Source organism: Suricata suricatta, chromosome 1 (genome assembly GCF_006229205.1).
Source record: "Suricata suricatta isolate VVHF042 chromosome 1, meerkat_22Aug2017_6uvM2_HiC, whole genome shotgun sequence".
NCBI classification, from domain to species: Eukaryota; Metazoa; Chordata; class Mammalia; order Carnivora; family Herpestidae; genus Suricata; species Suricata suricatta.
The window spans coordinates 46,928,998-46,948,658 of NC_043700.1; the positions used below are offsets into that span (position 1 = coordinate 46,928,998).

Consider the following 19,661-nt stretch of genomic DNA (forward strand, 5'->3'; position numbering starts at 1 on the left):
AGAAATGCAAAAGAAACAAGAGTAGCAAAGGTCAGCTGATAACACTGATCGCACATGATACCACGTTTTCAGAGAAAGTGAGGAGCCTCTTCTGCCCGGTCTTGACAAGGAAAGACTGATGTTGTGTTCCGATGATAACATCTCGTCTATCCAGCACCGCCAAGTACACAGCGCTCCACAAACAGCACATTCCCTGATGTCATTTGGCACAGAAAATTATTATTTTTACAAACCGGATAGTGCACTTTCTAAAATTATCATTTCCCTGCTTTCTGAAGCAGAACTTACTGGCTTAATTTAACATTTAAAAAAATTTTTTTAACGTTTATTTAATTTTGAGAGGCAGCGAGAGACAGAGCGTGAGCGGGGGAGGGGACAGAGAGAGGGAGACACAGAATCCGAAGCAGGCTCCAGGCTCTGAGCGGTCAGCACGGAGTCCGAGGCAGGGCTCAGACCCACGAACAAAGAGACCATGACCTGAGCTGAAGTTGGACACTTAACCAGCTGAGCCACCCAGGGGGCCCTTAATTTAACATTTTTAATGAATCAATCACCATTTATGACTATTGTAATTCTGGCAGGATTAATTAATTAGTTAATTAATTAATTCTGTGGCATCCCCCAAGGAAGAAACCTGGGGAGAGGAGAAAAGCTACTTGAAGGTAGCATGGCCCCGCTGAAATGGGTGTGACAGAGTCTGTCTCAGGCTTCAGTGACGCCAGCCCAGAACAGGATGGCGTAGAGGAGCCTTAGCACAGTCATGCCAAGAAACAATCCAAGAGCAAGCTCTCCTCATGAGACAAGTGTTGGGTTCTAAATAATAATAATAATTAACAATCATAATAATAATTGCTTTGGATTAGTGTGCTTCCCCGCAGATAATTTGCAAGGCCACAATTCTTGCGGATGGAGAGGCTGAAGTTGTGGAGTTAGGGTCCACTCCTCCCCAGTGTAGAATCAACAGATCTGGGCAGAGGAGCATTTCCATTACTTTCGGGCCAAAGCTTGAGCTCTGGAGTTTTCCACAGAAAGGTGGAAAAGGGCACCGTTGTCAAAGGAGGGTGCATGGGACCTGAAGAGGGGCTGTTTAAGCAAGGACGTGAGGAGGAGAGACAGAGGGGGGTCAGGAGAAAGGGAGCCTCCGGGGGCCATAGCCTGGCAGTTTCCTTTCCTTAGTGGTAATGGTCATGCCTTTGCCCTCCCTCTGCTGTGCTCGCAGAGACCTGCCCGGCTGCTGTAGTTCAGCTGTCTGGAGAGGCAGGGACGCCGGAGATAGGAAGGCACCTGCCTGCTGATCCCTATACTGTGAAACGGAGCTAAGGGTCAACTGCCTTCTCTCACCACCACATTGTAAAAGTACCCGTAGCGGTGCCACCCCTGGTCACTGGCACCTGTGGGCAGGCGACACTCTGGGGCTAAGCAACTGGGAGTCTGACTCCTGATTCTCCTCAACCTCCCCACGGATCGCCCTGCAGGACAGGGATTGAGGGATCGCTTCCACACCCTGTTAGACCTCTGTCCAGTTTTAGTTCCTAGTCTCCCTCCTCATTGTCAAGTGGTCAGCAGCAAAATTTGACTTTTTTTTATTAAAAAGTGATTGTTTTTAGCCAAGATTCTATTATTTTATTTTATTATATATTTTTTTATTTTAGAGAGGGAGCTAGCAAGGGAGAGGGGCTGAGGGAGAGAGAGAGAGTCCTAGGCAGGCTCCACATGTTCAACATAAAGCTCAACATGAGGTTTGATCCCACGACCCTGGGATCATGACCTCAGCTAAGATTAGGAGTCCAGTGCTCAATCGACTGACCAACCAGGTGCCCCAAGCCAAAGATTCTAAACCTAATCATGAAAAAACAGCAGACAATTACAAATTTTATAAAACAGCTGGCCTGTATTCCTCAAGAATGTCTGAGTTTGGGGCACCTGAGTGGCTCAGTCTGGTAAGCGTCCAACTTCAGCTCAGGTCATGATCTCACGGTTTGTGGGTTTGAGCCCCACATCAGGCTCTGTACTAACAGCCAGCTCAGAGCCTGGAGCCTGTTTCAGATTCTCTGTCTCCCTCTCTCTCTGACCCTCCCCTGCTCATGCTGTCATTCTGTCTCTCTCAAAAAATAAATAAAAACATTAAAAAAAAAAGAATGAGTTTAAAGGAACCAAAGAGATGTGACAGCTACATGGATACATCGTCCTGGGCTAGTTGCTGTACTAAAAAGCATTACTCTATAGTCTGTAACTGGGCAACTGACGAAATCTGAGTGCCGACACTAGGTAAGATGGCGGTATTGTCCGGATGTTGAATTTCCTGAATTTGATCAGTGTACTGTGACAATGGGAGAGAATATATTTGTTTCTATGAAATACACCACAGTATTAAGGGGCATGACATATGCATTCTACTTTGAAATAGTGCAGAAAAAGTATCTGTGAGCACATACACATACACGCCCACAAAGAATGATAAAGCAAATGCAGTAAAATGTCAGCAAGTCGATACCTCGTATATGGGAGTTCTTGTACTATTACTACAAATTTTCTGTAAGTTTGAAATTTTTCAAAAAGGTGAAATGTCAAAAAGAAACTGAGCAGTGCAAGAAGATAGTGTTAAAAATCTGATCCCGTTAACCTACTAGCGAAAAAGATAATATCCATTTTTGGTTAAACAACAAAAATCAGTGTCACAGGAATTCTCATTCTTGCTAGTAAGTAGATAGTGTTTCTGGAAAACAGTTTGAGACTGTAAAGTGCTCTTAAACTCAGATTCTGTCAAGAAATTCTTAAAAGTCTATCCTAAAGAAAAAAACCGAGATAGGGACAAAGATTTCTATATAAGAATATTCTCTACCGTGTTATTTACAATGGAGAAAAATAGCACCATCTAAATGTCTAACAGTAAAATAATGGTAGCATCTATGATAGTACCTCTACGTGTTTGAATACTGTGCAGGCAGGTGCCTGGGTGGTTCTGTCAGTTAAGCGTCTGACTTTGGCTCAGGTCATGATCTCGCAGTCCCTGAGTTTGAGCCCCACATCTGTGCTTACAGCTTGGGGTCTGGAGCCTGCTTCACATTCTGTGTCTCTGTTTCTCTCCGCCCCTCCCCTGCTCATGCTCTCTCTCTCTCAAAAATAAATAAATATTTTAAAAAATACTGTGCAGGCATCCAATGTTATGTTTTCAAAAACGATTTTCTCTGCACACTGTGAAGACACCTCACGGTCTTCTGAGCAACACACCTCCTTCTCTGGTCTGCTCTAGAACTAATGCCTCCCCTGAACCTCAGTCTTGCTGTGTCTGATGGTAGCATCCTGCCTAATCCTAGCCAATCTCCCCTTTCCCAGGAATATGGATCTGCTGTGACTTAGAACCCGTGCTAGAGCCCGTGGGCTAGACTACGAAGCATGATGAAAGACTGTTTCTCCCAATATTAACCTCCCAAAGCTGCAGTCCTGTAGTCTTCTCGATGCTTTCCCAGGTGTTTAAGTTTTTCCTTTCATTCTGGCATCAATTCTGATCTTCTCTCCCGAATTTATGTTAGTATCAGCTTGCTGCTTCTAGCCCAAACTCGAAACCCTGCCCCAGTTTTTTCCCCATTTCTTTGCTCCACGATGTTAGTACCTTCCTGATAGCTGAGCTCTCGATTACATTATTCAGGCGGTTAAAATACAGCCCCACTGCTCGCATCAGCTCTGGCTGACTAGCTTTGGCTGGAGTTAACTCTACGGCTCCTGATAACAACAAGGGAATTCATCCGGGCAAAATTAAGACTTAACAGAGATATAAATCCAGCAAGATGTTGGTGAACAGCCCTTACTTGGCCAATAGGTTATTTGGAGGTGTATTGTTTAGTTTTCAAATATTTGGAGATTTCCCAGATTTCTTTGTTATTAATTTCTAATTTAATTCCACTGGGATAAGAGAATAAACTCTATATGATTTCAATACTTTTAAATCTCTTGTTTTGTAGCTCAGCGTATAGCCTATTTTGGTAAATGTTCCAGTTACACTAGAGATAAATGTGTACTGTTGAGTAGAGTGTTCTATAAATACCAATTTATGAAGTTGGTTAGTATGTTGTTCTAGTATTTTATATCTTTCCTGAGAAAGATTTTTTATGTAGATCAAAATTTTCATTTGGTACCATTATCCTGAGTGAAGAACTTTCTTTAAGTATTGGTCTTCTGGTAATGAATCCTGTCAGCTTTTCAATGTCTGAAAAAAATCTGTATCACCTCACTTTTGAAAAATGTTTTTTTCTGAGTACAGAATTCTAAGTTAACAGTTTTGTTCAATTCTTTAGATTTCTTCCTTATTGTCTGAGTGCATTGTTTGCAATGCCAAGTCTGCTGTCATTTTTATCTTTAGTCCTCTGTGTGTAATAATTCCCCCTCTGCCTGGTTTTAAGATTTTCTCTTCATTACGGATTTTCAGCAGTTTGATTATGATGCGTCTTGGTGTGATTTTCTTATGTTTCTTGTGCTAGGTATTCACTGAGCATCTTGGATCTCTAGGTTTATAGTTTGTATCAAGTTTGAAAAATTCCCAGCCATTATGCATTCAGATATTTTTTCATTGTCTCTAGATCTCTCTTATTCTTCTGTGATTCCAGTAACAAATGTTTTAGGCTGCTTAATGATGTCCTATAGCTCATGGGGTGCCTGGGTGGAGCAATCCGTTAGGCATCCGGTTCTTGATCTCAGCTCAGGTCACTATCTCACAGTTTGTGAGTTCAAGTCCCACATCAGGTTCTGCACTGATGGCGTGAAACATGCTTGGGATTCTTCTCTCCTTCTCTCTGCCCCTCCCCTGCTTGTGTGCTCTTTCTCTCTCTCTCTCTCTCTCTCTCTCTCTCTCTCTCTCTCTCTCTCTCTCTCTCTCTCCCTCCCTCCCTCTCTTAAAATAAATAAATAAACTTTAAAAATTTTAGAAAATTATGTCCTATAGCTCATTGATAGACTCTTATTTTTTTTTTTTTAACTTTTTTCCCCTCTGTTTCATTTTGGCTATTTTCTATGGCTTTGTCTTCTGGGCCACTAATCTTTTATTTTTTCAGTTACATTAAAGCATAAGGGACAAATTAAATTGTAAGGTAATTGAAGTGTGCAGCATGATGTTTTGATATGATTTCATCTGTGCATACATTGTGAAAGAATTTTCCGCCATCAAGTTAACAAATAGATCAATTACCTCACATATTTACCTTTTTTAAACTAATATTTTCTTTTAAAATATCTATTCTGTTGTTAAGCCCACATGAACATTAAATTTTTTATCTCTAGAAGTTCTCTCTCAGTCTTTTTTATTTCTTCTATTTCTTTCATTATGTTAATGCTTTATCTCATCCTCTTGAGCATTCTGAGTAGATTTATCATAGCCATTTTAATATCCCTGTCTACTGGTTCTGTGTCTTCTATTGATTTTTCTCTTCATTATGGGTCCTATTTCCCTGGTTTTTTTTTTTTTTTTTTTTTTTTTGCATTCCTGGTAATTTGTGTTTTGATGCTATACATTGTGAACATTCCGTTTTTCAGTGTTGGAATTTTTATTCCTTTGGATGTTTTTGTTTTTGTTCTACGATGCAGTTAATTGTGAAGAGTTTACTCCCTCTGGGGCTTGTTTTCAATCTCTGTTAGGTGGGTGCACACCAGCCTTTGGTCTAGGGCTCTCTTGGACCCACAACTAAGGCAATATTCTTCCAAGGACTCTACTTGATGTCCCATGTGTAAGAAAGTCTTTCCACTTTAGCTACTCCTAGCTTGATGCAGGACCTGGGGATTTTTCTGCCTGCTCCTTTCTGGTGGTTGTTTCTTAGTAGTTGCATGTGCTAGTCTGTATTCAGTTAAAGATTCAAGAGAGTTCTGCTTCATGTATCTGGAGCTTTCTGTCTGTATAGTTCTCTTCCCCACAGTAACCCACCCTATGAATTCTAACCACCTTGGACTTCCCAAACTCTGAACTCTGTCTTTTCAAGTCAGGGAGACCTCCAGGCTCAGTTTGGGCTCCCCCTCCCTGTACAGTGGCCTGGAAACTCTATGTAGGCAGTAGGAAGGGGGAAATTATGGGACTTGTCTTGTTTGTCTCCTTTCTTCCAGGGATCACCGTCCTGTACTATTTTCCTATACCTGAAAACTGCTGTTTCATAAATTTCACTTGGTTTTTTAGTAGCTTAGCACCAGAGGGTAAATTTGGTCCCTGTCACTCCCTCATGGCTGGAAGCAGAAGTCCTCCACATCCCTCACTTGAAAAATAAAAAGTGAAACGATGTAAACCACAATCAAACTGTGTGTTTAGAAGTTTTAAATGATGAGGACTTGAGACCCACCTACATGGATGAATACTTTTTTATCTCACTCAGTCAATAAAACATTAAAATAAAAATGGAAGGATTTAAAAATCCTAGAATTTCAAAAAGCAAAAGACTTTTTAAATCATCCAGTTTACTTCATTCATTTGGTATATAAGGAAATGAAGTCTTAGAGATGTAAGAACTGTCAAAAGTCATATGAGTACTGGGCAGAGGTGGGATCACGACCCAAGTCTCACAAAACACGACCACTAAATCATGCCGCCTCTGTTCTGCCCCCAAATAACCATTTATCAAATGCCATTAAATACCATGTGTCAACACTTTGTAAGCGTGATTTCAACTATCCTGACAATTCTAATAATGTCAGGGTAGGTATTACTATTATTGCCATTTTACAGATAAGTAACCTGAAGCTCAAACAGTTTAAATAATTTGTCCCGTAGTTCTCAAAGTGTGGCCCTTGCAAAACTGCTGGGGGTCTCCTAGATCAAACTATTTTTATGATAATATTAAGATGTTGCTGGTCTTTTTTTTTTTCTTTACCACATTGACACTGGCACTAAAGATTTAAAAACAAAGGTGAGCCGGGATGCCTGGGTGGCGCAGTCAGTTTGAGCCCCGCATTGGGCTCTGTGCTGACAGTTCAGAGCCTGGAGCCTGCTTCAGATTCTGTGTCTCCCTCTCTCTCTGCCCCTCCCTGCTCATATTCTGTCTCTCTCAAAGATAAATAAACATTAAAAATAAAATAACATAAATTAAAAAATAAATAAAAACAAAGGTGGGTAAAACTACTTGCACCTTAGCATGAACAAAGGCAGTGGCACCAAACTATCCAATAACTATTGTATTTTTCACTGTGTACTTTCAGTTTAAAAAATAAAGCAAGTTTCACTTAAGAATGTTCCTCATGAAACAGCAAAATTATTAGTTACATTAATTCTTGATCCTTAAGTAGATGCCATTTTGTCTTTCTGTGTGACCAAGAGGGGAGCACACTTAAGGCACTTTTACTACCTCAAGGCAAAACACTTGCATGGTTGCACTGTGAGCTGAACTTGACTTTTTCTCCATGCACACTATTTTTACTTGAAATAATAATGGACCAACTATGATTAGTCATACTTGGTTATGTGGTAGACATTTTCGTGAAAATAAAATGAATCTATCACTTCAAAGAAAGCAACTGACAATATTTGTTGCAATCATAAGATAAACTTTTAGGGAAAAAATAGAATTTTATAAAACTTATATCCTCTACCCTGAACTTGACAAGTTTTTTTTAATGTTCATTTATTTTTGAGAGAGAGACAGAGACAGAGACAGAGAGAGAGAGAGAGAGAGAAACTGAGCAATAGCAAGGAAGGGAGAGAGTATGAGAGAGAGGGAGACACAGAATCCAAAGCAGGATCCAGGTTCTGAACTGTTAGCACAGAGCCCTACACAGGGCTTAAACTCACAAACCATGAGATCATGACCTGAGCCAAAGTCAGATGCTTAACCAACTGAGCCACCCAGGCACCCCAAACTTGACAGCTTTTTGAAGAATACTTCAAGGCTTTTCAGTTAATATATATTTTGTAGTATATTATATAATGAAATGTGTCAACATTTGGAAAATCTGCTTCATTCAATGAACAAACATTTTCAAAATGACCAATTTCACAAAATCATCCATTAGTAAAAGATACATTCAAATTGTGAGATAGAAATGTATTTTAATGTAACAGAATATGAAAAAGTTCACCAATATGGTTTCAGATTCTACATTGTGACTAACCTTTAAAAAAATTCTTTTTAAGTTTTATTATTTTTATTTTTGAGATAGAGAGAGAGAGAAACAGAGTCTGAGTGGGGCAGGAGCAGAGAGAGAGGAAGACTCACAGAATCCGAAGCAAGCTCTAGGCTCTGAGCCATTAGCACAGAGCCTGAGGCAGGGCTTGAACTCACAAACCACAAGATCATGTCCTGAGGTGAAGTCAGACGCTCAACCAACTGAGCCACCCAGGCGACTAACCTTTAAGAAACTATCTTTGGTCAAGATTATTGTATCAAAGAAGAATATACAAAAATTATCCAAAAAGGCTAATAAAATACTTTCCCAGAGGCATGTTAGTGGCTCAGTCAGTTAAGCGTCTGACTCTTGATTTCAGCTCAGGTCATGATCTCACAGATGGTAAGTTCGAGTACCATGTCAGGCTTTGTGCTGACTGCACAGGGAGCTGTCTCTCCCTCTGTCTCGCTGCTGCTGCCTCCCAACATGCTCGCTCTCTCAAAATAAATAAACTTTAATAAATAAATAAATAAATAAATAAATAAAATATTCTTCCACATTCAAACTCTGTACCATGTGAATCTATATTTTCTTCATATATATCAACCAAAACATGTGACAGAAGCAGAAACATATAAAAGAATCCACCTGTCTTTTATTAAACCAGAGAATAAAGAGATTTGCAAAAGTGTAAGTAATGTCATTCTTCTCACTAAATTTTTTGAAAACTTTTTTTCATTAACATGTTTTCGGGGGTGCCCAGGTGGCTCAGTTGGGTAAGCGTCTCACTCTGGACTTCAAGCTCGGGTTATGATCCCATGGTTTGTGAGCCTGAGCCCTACATCGGGCTCTGTGCTAACAGTGCGGAGCCTGCGTGGGATTCTCTCTCTTTCTCTCTTTGCTCCTCCCTCACTCGCATTGTCTCTCTCTCAAGATAATCTAAAAAATATGTTTTTGTATTAATATGTAATAAGTTTATTTTAAGTAAATTGGTAAATAATTCTTTCCAATTGTTCTCAGCTTTAGTTTTGAATACGGTAAATAACCCCCACAAACAAAAGCTCTCTGGAGTTCTCAGTACATTTTAAGAGTGTGTACGGGCCTGAGATCAAAATGTTTGCGAAATGCTCATCTGCAGTAACACGCCAGGGAAGCGGTGAAGCCTCTCGTTGGCTCTCAAGCCTGTGTTGTTTCCATGGCACAGTGGTACTTCCTTACCCAGAGGAGTCATCAGTATTAAAATGGGAAGTAGAATTAGGTCCCTAAAGCTTTGCAATGTGTTTTCCCCTAATATTTAAGTTGTTCAATGTTTTGACATTTTCCCTTGTGGAAGCATGAGCTTCTTGTCCCTAAAACTTTACAACTCCGTTAGGAATTCAAGATGATTCTTTTTGGCTACAGAGTAAAAGGGATGTGATGTTCCTCAGCTGTCAGCTTATGCCAAAAGTAACTATTTGGTTTTACATTGTATATAAGGTCCAAACAAGTCAGGAGATATTCTTTATTAGATTTTTAAAAACAGAAGTAACTCTGGTTGTTTGGCCCCAGGCTTGTTTCTCCTCTACTTGGTGCTGCGCCCTAAGCACTAGGTGTGTGCTTTGGGCGGAAGCCCTTTGCTCGGGGACATCTTCAGAAGGAAGTCCTGCATGCCTCTCCGCAGCACTGCGTTCTCCGCCACCTCCCTCAGGCCTCTGTGGATCTTCTCCATCTCCTTGTATTCACTTTTCACATCTACACAAGAGCAGAAAGCACGCATCAGGAGCCAGTGTCCTAGAAATGTCCCCAGAATACAGATCTCCTGAGAATCTTGCTATGACCTGCATCCCTTGTCCCAGAATGAGACATCTGGAATAGAACGTAGAGATCAGATGGTCTGTCTGATCCATTCATTTTATTTAAAAAAAAAACAAAACCAGAGTGGACATGCTGGCTGTTAATGCTTACCTCAGCAGTGTCACCCTTGAAAAGAAACACAGACCTACGCATAAAAAAATCTAAGAAATCACTGGGTCTTCACAAGAGCTCAGGGGAAGGAGATACCAAGCCCACCACCCAACGGACCTCTCCCTCAGTCCTCCCCACGCTTCTCCTTCCCCTGCTCCCCCTGCTCCCACCACTTCTCATTCTAAGTGAATTTGCTGTCTTGACGTCTTGTCTCGGGTTTTCACCTCATGACCTGCAATCATATATCCTTACAATGGCTAATTTTATGTGTCAACATGTCAGAGCTATGATGCCCAGATATTTGGCCAAACACTATTCTGGATGTTTCTGGGAGCATATTTTTGGATGAGATTTACATTTAAATCACTAGACCTTGAGAAAAACAGACTGCCCTTTACAATGTGGGTGGGCCTCATCTAGTTGAAGTCCTGGCTAGATCAAAATACTGGTTTCCCCCAGGCAAAAGGGAATTCTCTATTTTACTATTTTAATATACATTCTCACACCACTGGTTACCAACCAAGTAATACTCAGAGCAGGGACTGCTTTAGACCTCTGTCCTCTGGCACAGTACTCCCTACATAGTATATATTTTGCTGTTGATGGGAAGAAAGGGAAATGATCTTAAATTATGGCAGGAGCGATTTACATCAAACTCAGGGGAACATTATTTTTGTGTGGGTGACCTAGAGAGCTGGAAGACCTTTGGTGAGCAGGAGTTCTTTAAAGAAGACACAACTGGATGACTATCATCTCAAGACAGGCTCCTGGGAAGGCCTAGACAGAAGGTCGCGAGAGAGACCAACACAGGATAGTGAGAGGTGCTGGATCACCTTCCTAAGAGGCCATTAGGAACAGGTTAGCTGTCTGTCTAACCAACTAGAGATGGGGAATAATAATTTCTGCAGCAAGAATCCATGGAGAACAGATGCTTAGAAGCAGCAACTGTGGCTTTTACTTTGGAAATAGCTCTGGCCACTTTCACCATGACACACTCAATGACACACAGCAATGGCATCAGATCTATTTTTTCCCAGCAGGCAATTGCACCCAGAGTTTGACATTTAAAGGCACGAAACATACAGAGTGCAAAATAAGTCTCCCGTCTTCCGTGTCCTCCAGGCCCCCCGTTCCTCTCCTTCAAGACAACCAGTGGCCAGTTGCTTGTGTACCCCATGGACATCTGTATGCATACACATATGCATTTCCTTTTCTTCTCTCACAGATGGCAACATATTCCACGCAGTTTTTCACCTTGCTTTTTTTTACTTTACATATTTAGGAGATTGTTTCATACCACCAACTCTGTATAAAAGGACACTTTAGTCTTTCTAAAAATTGCACCATCCTCCACTGGTTGTACACCTAAGTTAACTTAACCAGTGCCCTGCTGATGGATATTGGGGTTGTTCCGGTGTTTGCCATCCTGAGTGATGCTTCCCCGAATGACCCTGTCCATGTGCCACTCTGCTCATGTATGAGGGTACCACAGGATAGATTCCTGGAAGTAGGATTGCTGGGTCAAAGGATATGTGCACTTTTAATTTTGCTAGAAATTTCCCAATTGCTTTTTCTTCCAGTTTATACCCGGAGGCCTGAGGGAACTCATGGCATGGAATAGAGATGGTTGCTGGCAGATGCTACTGCATCCTCAACCTCCTGGTTCTTTGAGAGAAACCCTTCTCCACCACCAGCAGAATATAAGGATTTTTGTGAGAAGATATGTACTCAAAACAATGGGTTTAAGGAGACTGCAGAGCAGAGGTATCTATTTGAAATTGCCACTTTCCAGCTGTGGATCCTTGAGCACATTACCTAATCTGAGTCTCTGTTTCTACACATGCAAAAGGAGCAATAGCATCTCCCTCTGAGGGCCAACATGAGAATTCGATGGGGTGCTGCACACAGAGCCTGAGTATCATGCGTGGTTTGGGGTCGGTGCTCAGCAAAGGGTGGGGTAGTTGTCTTCATCAACATCATCATCATCATCATCGTCATCATCATCTGTATCCCATGCCCTGGAAATTCTTCCTAACTTGATTTCTTTAAACCCAGCAAAAAGCAACCACAGCTAGGGGTGTCTGCATGATCATCGCTTATGCAAAAGGTGTTATGTATTTACCTGCAAGCTCCTTATAGAGACCATCCTCCTGGGATGAAGCAAGGGTCAGCATGGTGGCGATACTGCCCTTCACCTTCTCCGAGATTCCGTTCTACACAACAAAGCATGGTCATTCTGTTAGGAAGGCACAGCCCAAGGGAAAAGTTATCTTATGAAAGGGACCCCACCCCATCCCCCAAACAGATTGTGCAGACTGGGGTTGCCAAAATCAAAGTCAGTTCCAAGGATGGGACACTTTAGAGCACAGCAAATGGCTCTGGAGTCATCAGAGCAACATTTCTGTGGGGTCCTACTTGTCTTAGCATCTCCTTTCGTGCCTATCAAGGTTCATATGTGATTGGACCTCTCTGGTGCTGACCAACTGAGTCAGGAGCTAAGGAGGCTTCACGTGGGCGGCAGGGGGGGGTGGGTTCGCGGGAAGGAAACAGCAATTGCAGAGATGGGAAAAGAGAAAAAGGGCTGGTCACTAGCCCGCGATCCTATTGTGCATTTAGTCACTGGAAAGGTGTTTATTGAGTACCTGGTTTGTGCAGCACATCATACTTGACATTCCTGATTCTTTGTCGCAACTGCCTGAGAAATTTCTTCTTCCTATCTCAGTCCTTCTGTGAATGCAAACCGTTTTCCCTCTTCTAACCATCTCTTATGTGCCTCTGAAAAACACCTGACTCTTTCGTCTAGACGGACACAGTACTTTGAGCCTGGATCTCCTGACTCTTGCTTTTTTTCTTCCGCACACCAGGCCAAGCACCCTAAGCTCTGGTCCCAGCTCTAGCTTTAACCTTGAGCTAGTAACACAGGCCCTCTGGGCTTCAGCCTCCTTGTCCATAAGATCAGGGCATGGGGTCACTCTGTGTCCCTGCCCACTTTGAACTTCCTACATTTGTGTCATTAAGATACATTTGTACTAACCAATATACCAGTCACTTTTTTTAATGGAATTGTTTTGGGAGGGGAATAAGAACTAATTTCTTTTTTTAACATTTATTTATTTTTGAGAGAGAGAAAGAGAAAGGGCATGAGCAGGGGAGGAGCAGAGAGAGAGGGAGAGAGAGAATCCCAGCAGTCTCTGTGCTGTCAGAGCACAGTCAGTCCAAAGCAGGATTTGAACTCACAAACCATGAGATCATGACCTGAGCCAAAACCAAGATTCGAACACCTGACTAAGCCACCCAAGTGCCCCAGGGCCAATTTCTTTATACCCAATGGGGACTGGGAGCTGTAGAGTTTGGCCAATTTTCTGCAAAAAATCTTACACTATGATAACATAGTTAATGACAGAAAGTAAACTGCTACTGTCAAATGAGACACCTCTTAGCCTATTCCGAGAGATATTACACATTTTGTATTGTAGAGAAAGTTATTTTCCAAAACTGCAGTGGGGTGGGGGTAGGAGCCTGGGCAGGAGACACAAGATTGACCAGTAAGGTGCAGACATTTCAGGAAGTAGGTTGGTTCAGAAGTGAATGGAAATAACAGCTAGCCAGCTTCCTTAGTTGGTTAGGAGAGGGTCAGCTAAGTCTGGACTGAGGCAGACGAATTTGGAAATACACATGGCCACAGAAAGGCCAACAGTGGCTCAGACTAAAACCAAGAGTTTTTATTACTTGGGAGGGAGGTGGCAAGCAGAGACCCAGAGCTGAGACAAGGTGGCCAAGTGTACTTGACAGAGCATTAGGTTCAAGGAAACTCTTAGGAACTGTTTTCTGAGAGAGAATCAAACCTAAATCTATGCTAGGTGTCAAAGTTGGCTGCCCTGTAATAGGTTATCGGCATTTATTTATTGATATTTCACATAGACTAGACATTTCCCTCATTTCAAAAAATCCATCTGGAGATTCTGCTATTGTCAGAGATGCTGGAGCTGGCTTACCTAGTCCCAAACCTAGTGCTGCAATTTATCTGTGTGGCCTGTTGCTACACCTCTCTCTCTCTGCCTCAGTTTTCTTATCTGTAAAATGAGAACAATAATAGTCCCTACCTCACAGCCTTGCTGGGGTTAAGTGAGTTAATGTATGTCAAGAGTTTAAGGAGCCCCATTGTTCTACTGATGACCTGGTAAAGAGGAAACACTGAGAGAGAGCCGGAGGCAGAGGTGGGCAGAGGCCAGGCTGGGGAGGGGGGTGCAGTGCTGCATTTCTGAAGTCACAGCCCCAGAGAGACCCTGACCCCAGCATGCGGTGGTGGTGAAGGGGGAATGCCAAGTGCCAGCCAGCCTCCTCCCCTGGCATCATAGGTATTGGTTGGAGGCCACTTTACAGAAGGCATCAGCTCTTTTTGGACCTGAATGACTACTACCCCTTTCATCTTTTGTACCTGCTTCTTTGGCTCCCCCCACAAGAAGCCTCTTTGGGTTGGAATTCAGACTGTGGGTGTAGAATACCTTCAGTTGTTGAAATTGGTGCTGCATCCTTTCTTGAGCCCTTTCAAACATGCCCTCGGCCACCTGCCGGTCCACCCCTCTTCTGATGGCGTCTTTCATTCTCTCACATGCTTTTTTGCCAGCAATCTGAGCTGCCTCTGGCAAAAATGACAGCCACAGTCACACATCACAGCAAGGACTTGCAGAGAAATCTTTAGCATCAGAAAGAAAGGCAAGCACACAAACGAAAACTATATATGCACACATATGTGTATGTATACACAGACACACACATACACATGAACATACACAAATATACATTCATATATGTGACACCATTTTCCACACAGTGGAAATTGTTTAAACATAATATGATTAAAAAAAATCAACATTCTCAAAATTTAGATAACTGCCATTCAGAAAATCTAATGAATGAATGAAGAAGTTTACAAAATTCCAGTGCACCCCACCCCACCAGGGAAAATAATGGGACCACTGAAAGAAGAAGGAGCTGGAAAGTGGGTTTACAAATACTTAAAGGGAATTAGAATGATAATTGGATAATGGATTCTACAGTTTAACTAAGTGAGATGCAGCAGGAGAGGAGAAGCAGGGGGAATAGATAAGGGTGGACAGAAAGCACTGGAAACACACAGAGAAAATTGATTCATGGGTCACCTGTCCCCTCACCCTTAAAGTTATTTGGTTTTCAGTTTGTGGAGTAAGAGTGTGAGAGGGGCTGAGGACACAGGAAGATGACAGAAAGACCCCAGAGGAAATGGACGTGTCGCCCCCCAGAGCGCCCACCTTCATAACAGGGCTTCAGGTCGTTCTGCACAGAGGTGGTGAGAGACTCATAGATCCTCCTCTTCTTTCTGAGGATGTAACCCTCCAGGCTTCCCAGGATGGCACTTATCTGGAAATCCACATTAACAAAAGGCCATTTGTGACAATTCCTTTGATAGCAGTGAGTCAGGTGTTCCCATGTGTGGCCACCATTTCCCTCTGCCTTATATTATGCTTGGCTGTTCACAAGTCATTTCCCCAACTAGGCCACGAGCTTCTCATAGGCAGGAACTCTGCCTTAGCATCTTTATATTCCACAGTGCCTGGCACTTACAAACGACTCAAATATTTGCTGAGTTGAACTCAGGCACATGCAAGGTGGTGGAAGAGGCCCTCTTAGTGGGAGGGTGTGAGACCAGGATAGTTCTCTAGCATTGCTGGGTAATTTGGGCTGGGCCTGTGCTATGGACTGCATATTTATGTCCACCCAAAATTTATATGTTAAAACCCTAACCCTCAAGGTTATGGCGTTGGGAAATGGGCCTCTGGGAGGTGACTAGGTCATGAGTAGCAAGCCCTCATAATTGGGACTATTCCCTTTACAGAAGAGACTCTAGCAAGTTCCTGTGCCCCTGCTACCATGTGAGGTGATGGTGAAAAGACCGTCATCTATGAACTGGGAAGTGAACCCTCACCAGACACCAAATCTGCCTGCGCCTTGACCCTGTACTTCCAACCTCCTGTGAGGAATAAATTTCTGTTGTTTATAAAGCTACCTAGCTTATGACATTTTGTTTTCAGAAGCCTGAACAGACCAAGAAGGCCTCGAGGAAGATGGGTCATAGACAAGAGTCTTGAGTTCTCCAAACTAACAAATGATCTGTAAAAAAATGACCCTTCTCGAAGCTTCATGCTGTGAATACTACTACATAATATTGTCAGAAACGATGTACGGTGAGTTACAAGTGGATGTTCCAAGTGGACTCAAATGTTTGTACACCTGAGGATTCTTTGAATACTCTTCCTGGGAACCGAGTCTCCGTTCCACCTCCGCACTTACTGCCCGCGGCTTCCCAGCGGCCCGGAGCTGGCCTGGTATCCTGCCTCCCCATGGCAGTCTCCCCGTCCCGCTGTGAGCCGTGTCTCACAGCACCTGCTGCGAGGCGTACCCAGACCTCGGCCTCCCAGGGGAGCAAGGGGGAGACACACACAACACCCCTGAAATCCTGCTGGTAAGAGAGCCACTGCCCCACCTTGCTGCCCTCTTCATTTTACAAGGATCTTACCTCCTGGATCAGAAAACTTTTTTTGGAACTATCATATTTCCAGCCACTTCTTACTCCAATTTCCATCATTTTCTCCTGTAGAGAGTGCTTAAAAGCCTCCACGTGAGGCAGCAAAGCTGACCCAGTGGGCTTTCCAGCTCTACAGAAGAAACAATATAAAATGTTAAGAGACAACAGTGGATACGTTGGAGCTAAAACAAAGAGGACACTAGCTGGTATCCTTTTATTCACCTTCAAGACAGGGGGGTGAGAACAAATAGGTATCAAATTCCCATCGATGCCAGGCACCGTGCTGTGCCAGGTCCGGAACCTAAAAGTCTATGAAACCCATTTTACAGACAAGAAAACTAAAGTTCAGGGAAGACTGCTGATGTGTTCACAGCCACACAGCTAGTAAGTGGCAGAACCAGGCTACTTTGGACACTGATCTGTGTAGCCTCATACATAGGTCAGTCTTCCCACTGCCAAGGTGTTTCCATTTGAAAGTGTGAGATTTGAACTACATTTTATTTTTTTAATGTTTATTTATTTTGAGAGAGAGAATGAGGAGGGGAAAGGCAGAGAGAGGGAGAGAGAGGATCCCAAGGAGGCTCTGTGCTCTCAGTGCAGAGCCTGATGTGGGGCTCGAACTCATGAACCCATGAGATCATGACCTGAGCTGACATCAAGAGTCAGACATTTAACTGACTGAGCCACCCAGTTGCCCCTGAACTCCATTTTAAAAGATGGATAAGATTTAGGGAAGTGAAAAGAAGGAGGGGTTATTCCCCATGGGGACAACATAGTGAGCACAATTTCAGGACATCCCAGGAGGAAGAAGTAGCAGGTTATAGAGGAGAGGGCTTGAAATCCTAGCTCTCCACGTATGAGCTGACTGACCTTGACAAAGCTGTCTGAAGCCCTCTGAATCTCAGCTTGTCCACTTGTGAATAGACAGAAGGCCCTTCACAGGGTTATTGAGAGGATCCGACGAGATCATGCACGCATAGTGCTTAGCACAGTTCCTGGTACATCTCACTTGCTCTTTGCTATTCCTTTGGCTGGCTAAAGCAAGGGCTGGTACTGAACAACAGGACTGGGGGAGAGTGGAAAAGCCAGTTTGAGGCAGGTGGAATGTCTTGAATGTCATCTAAGGAATTTGGAGTTCACCCTATAGACGTGTAAACAGGGATAGGGTAGATGGAATGGCATGATTCCAGAGGAGTCAAAGGAAGGTGGGGGCAGAGAAGGGGAGCACTGAATAAGAATCAGGCAAAGGTAGAATGGCTCAAGCAGCAGCAGGTGATGAAATGCTAGTGGCCAAGGAGGGAGACAGGGGGCAGGCTCTTGCACTAAGGGATTAGGAAATTCTATTTCTGTGGATGGAGAAAAGGATTCAGGGTCAAGGAAGGAGGGAAGGAGGAAGCACTGCAAAGCTGAGGCTGCTATGACTGAGCGTGCAGTATGGCAAAAACAAACACAGAGCCATCAGCCAGCCACTCCGCCTTTTTGCATTCAGGGAAATTTACAGAGGCCATGTGTTTGCTTCACCCCACTCTCCAACCAAAACCACCTGTCCTGGGCTCAGATCCATAAGAAAATGTATCCCTTGCTGAATATATGAGATATTTGGAAAATAACGGGTATCATAATATTAGTCTGAAAGCAACATCTCTGTCTGTACTCCAGGTCACCACGAGAACTTAGGTAAACCAAACCAAGAGGGCTTTTATGTTTTGCCAGAGACTAAGCGTTCCGCCTCAGATCGTAAGCTACTCTTTACGCCTCCAGATCCAAAGTACAAATTCTCATAAAGAGGAGACTCCAGTCCAACGCTCTTCAGATGTTTGTTCATGAAGGAGCAAGAGAAAGGATCTTTTACCTAAAAATGCCTCCAAAAACAGGATCGATCTGGTCATAGATGGGCTGAGTGATGGCTTCGTTCAGATCTATTCTTGCGAGAGTCCGAGAGGCATAGATGCCATTTTTCAGGCAAACAGCTTTCAGAGTCTGGTGAAAGCCTTGGTTTCCTCTACTCCTCTAGGTAATTAAATAATAAGTCAACAGAGTTAGTAAACATTAACTAGAATGTTGCAGACTCAGAATTGTATTGCCTTTGGCCAAAGGCTATGAGCAAGAATCACAGGGAACAGAAAACATGATCTTTCAACATATTCTTGAGCTAGAGAGAGGGCACAGCAGTCATGTCCAAGTTGGCGGCTGCCCTGGCTTCCAGAGCATCTTGTTCTTCCCTGGTCACAATTCTCCTCGTACGGTTTATATTTATCTGTCTGCTCGTTGGGCTTCTCTACCAGAACAGCTGCTCATTGTGGGCACGAAGAGTGTCTTATCTGTCTTGATGTTCTTACCATCTGGCAACAGCGTTAAGTAAGTAGTGCTTAAAGGAGCAATTATTAAATGAAAATGTGCTGTGAGCCTACTGGGAGTGTATGTTTCAGACCTTCCAAGCATAGCCCAAGTTTCTAAATACTTTTTGTTAAATGCCTAATAAAATGTAATTTGATTTGTACATCTTTCTAATATGTTTTCCCAGAGAAATAAATTCATAAGTCTGAGGGCAAAAAGAAAAAAAATATGACAAAGCTAGAGCCACAAGAGACATTGATAAATCTTAGCCAGATGGTAAAGAGAATAAAAATATGTTTGCACTGACCAAATTTTAGTAGAGGCCCTTGTGATCTATCACAAGGAAATATATGCTCTAAGGAAATCTGTTTCAAGTGCATGACCATGTAGCATAATATAATTGGGATCATATTGTATATGTATCATATTATATATATGTATACACACATACACATATATACATATTTTAACATTCTGCCATTTTCACTTAATATTATAACATGGGCATTTCCTCAATTCATTGAAAATACTTGCAAAAATTATTTCCATAACCACATAATACAATATCATGTGGATGTATCCTAATTCATTTTACCATTCTCTTATGGTTAGACATTTAGGTTATTTTACCATGTTACATAATGATATGATGTTAGCATATAATATTTGCCCAAATTTCTGATCACAGAGGAAAGGGGTCTATTCAAGACACCTCAGATGTGTCTGTAAATCACAGAGAAAA

General features: G+C 42.6%; 1 protein-coding gene across 4 annotated transcripts in view; it reads right to left on the bottom strand.

Moving 5' to 3' along the window:
* Positions 1–9,560: 9,560 nt before the first annotated feature.
* The window catches only part of NUGGC (nuclear GTPase, germinal center associated), a 53,298-nt gene continuing 43,197 nt past the window's right edge, over positions 9,561–19,661 (bottom strand). For 3 of the 4 annotated variants that reach the window (XM_029945644.1, XM_029945527.1, XM_029945568.1), the window contains 6 exons: positions 18,435–18,592; positions 16,574–16,712; positions 15,309–15,417; positions 14,523–14,659; positions 12,140–12,230; positions 9,561–9,804 (listed from right to left, as the gene is read on the bottom strand). In XM_029945644.1, the coding sequence (XP_029801504.1) occupies positions 9,659–9,804; positions 12,140–12,230; positions 14,523–14,659; positions 15,309–15,417; positions 16,574–16,712; positions 18,435–18,592 (780 nt within the window). In that variant the 3' untranslated portion in view covers positions 9,561–9,658. Of the gene's footprint in view, positions 9,805–12,139; positions 12,254–14,522; positions 14,660–15,308; positions 15,418–16,573; positions 16,713–18,434; positions 18,593–19,661 lie in introns of all 4 variants that reach the window. The other variant, XR_003911315.1, reaches the window with a different exon arrangement.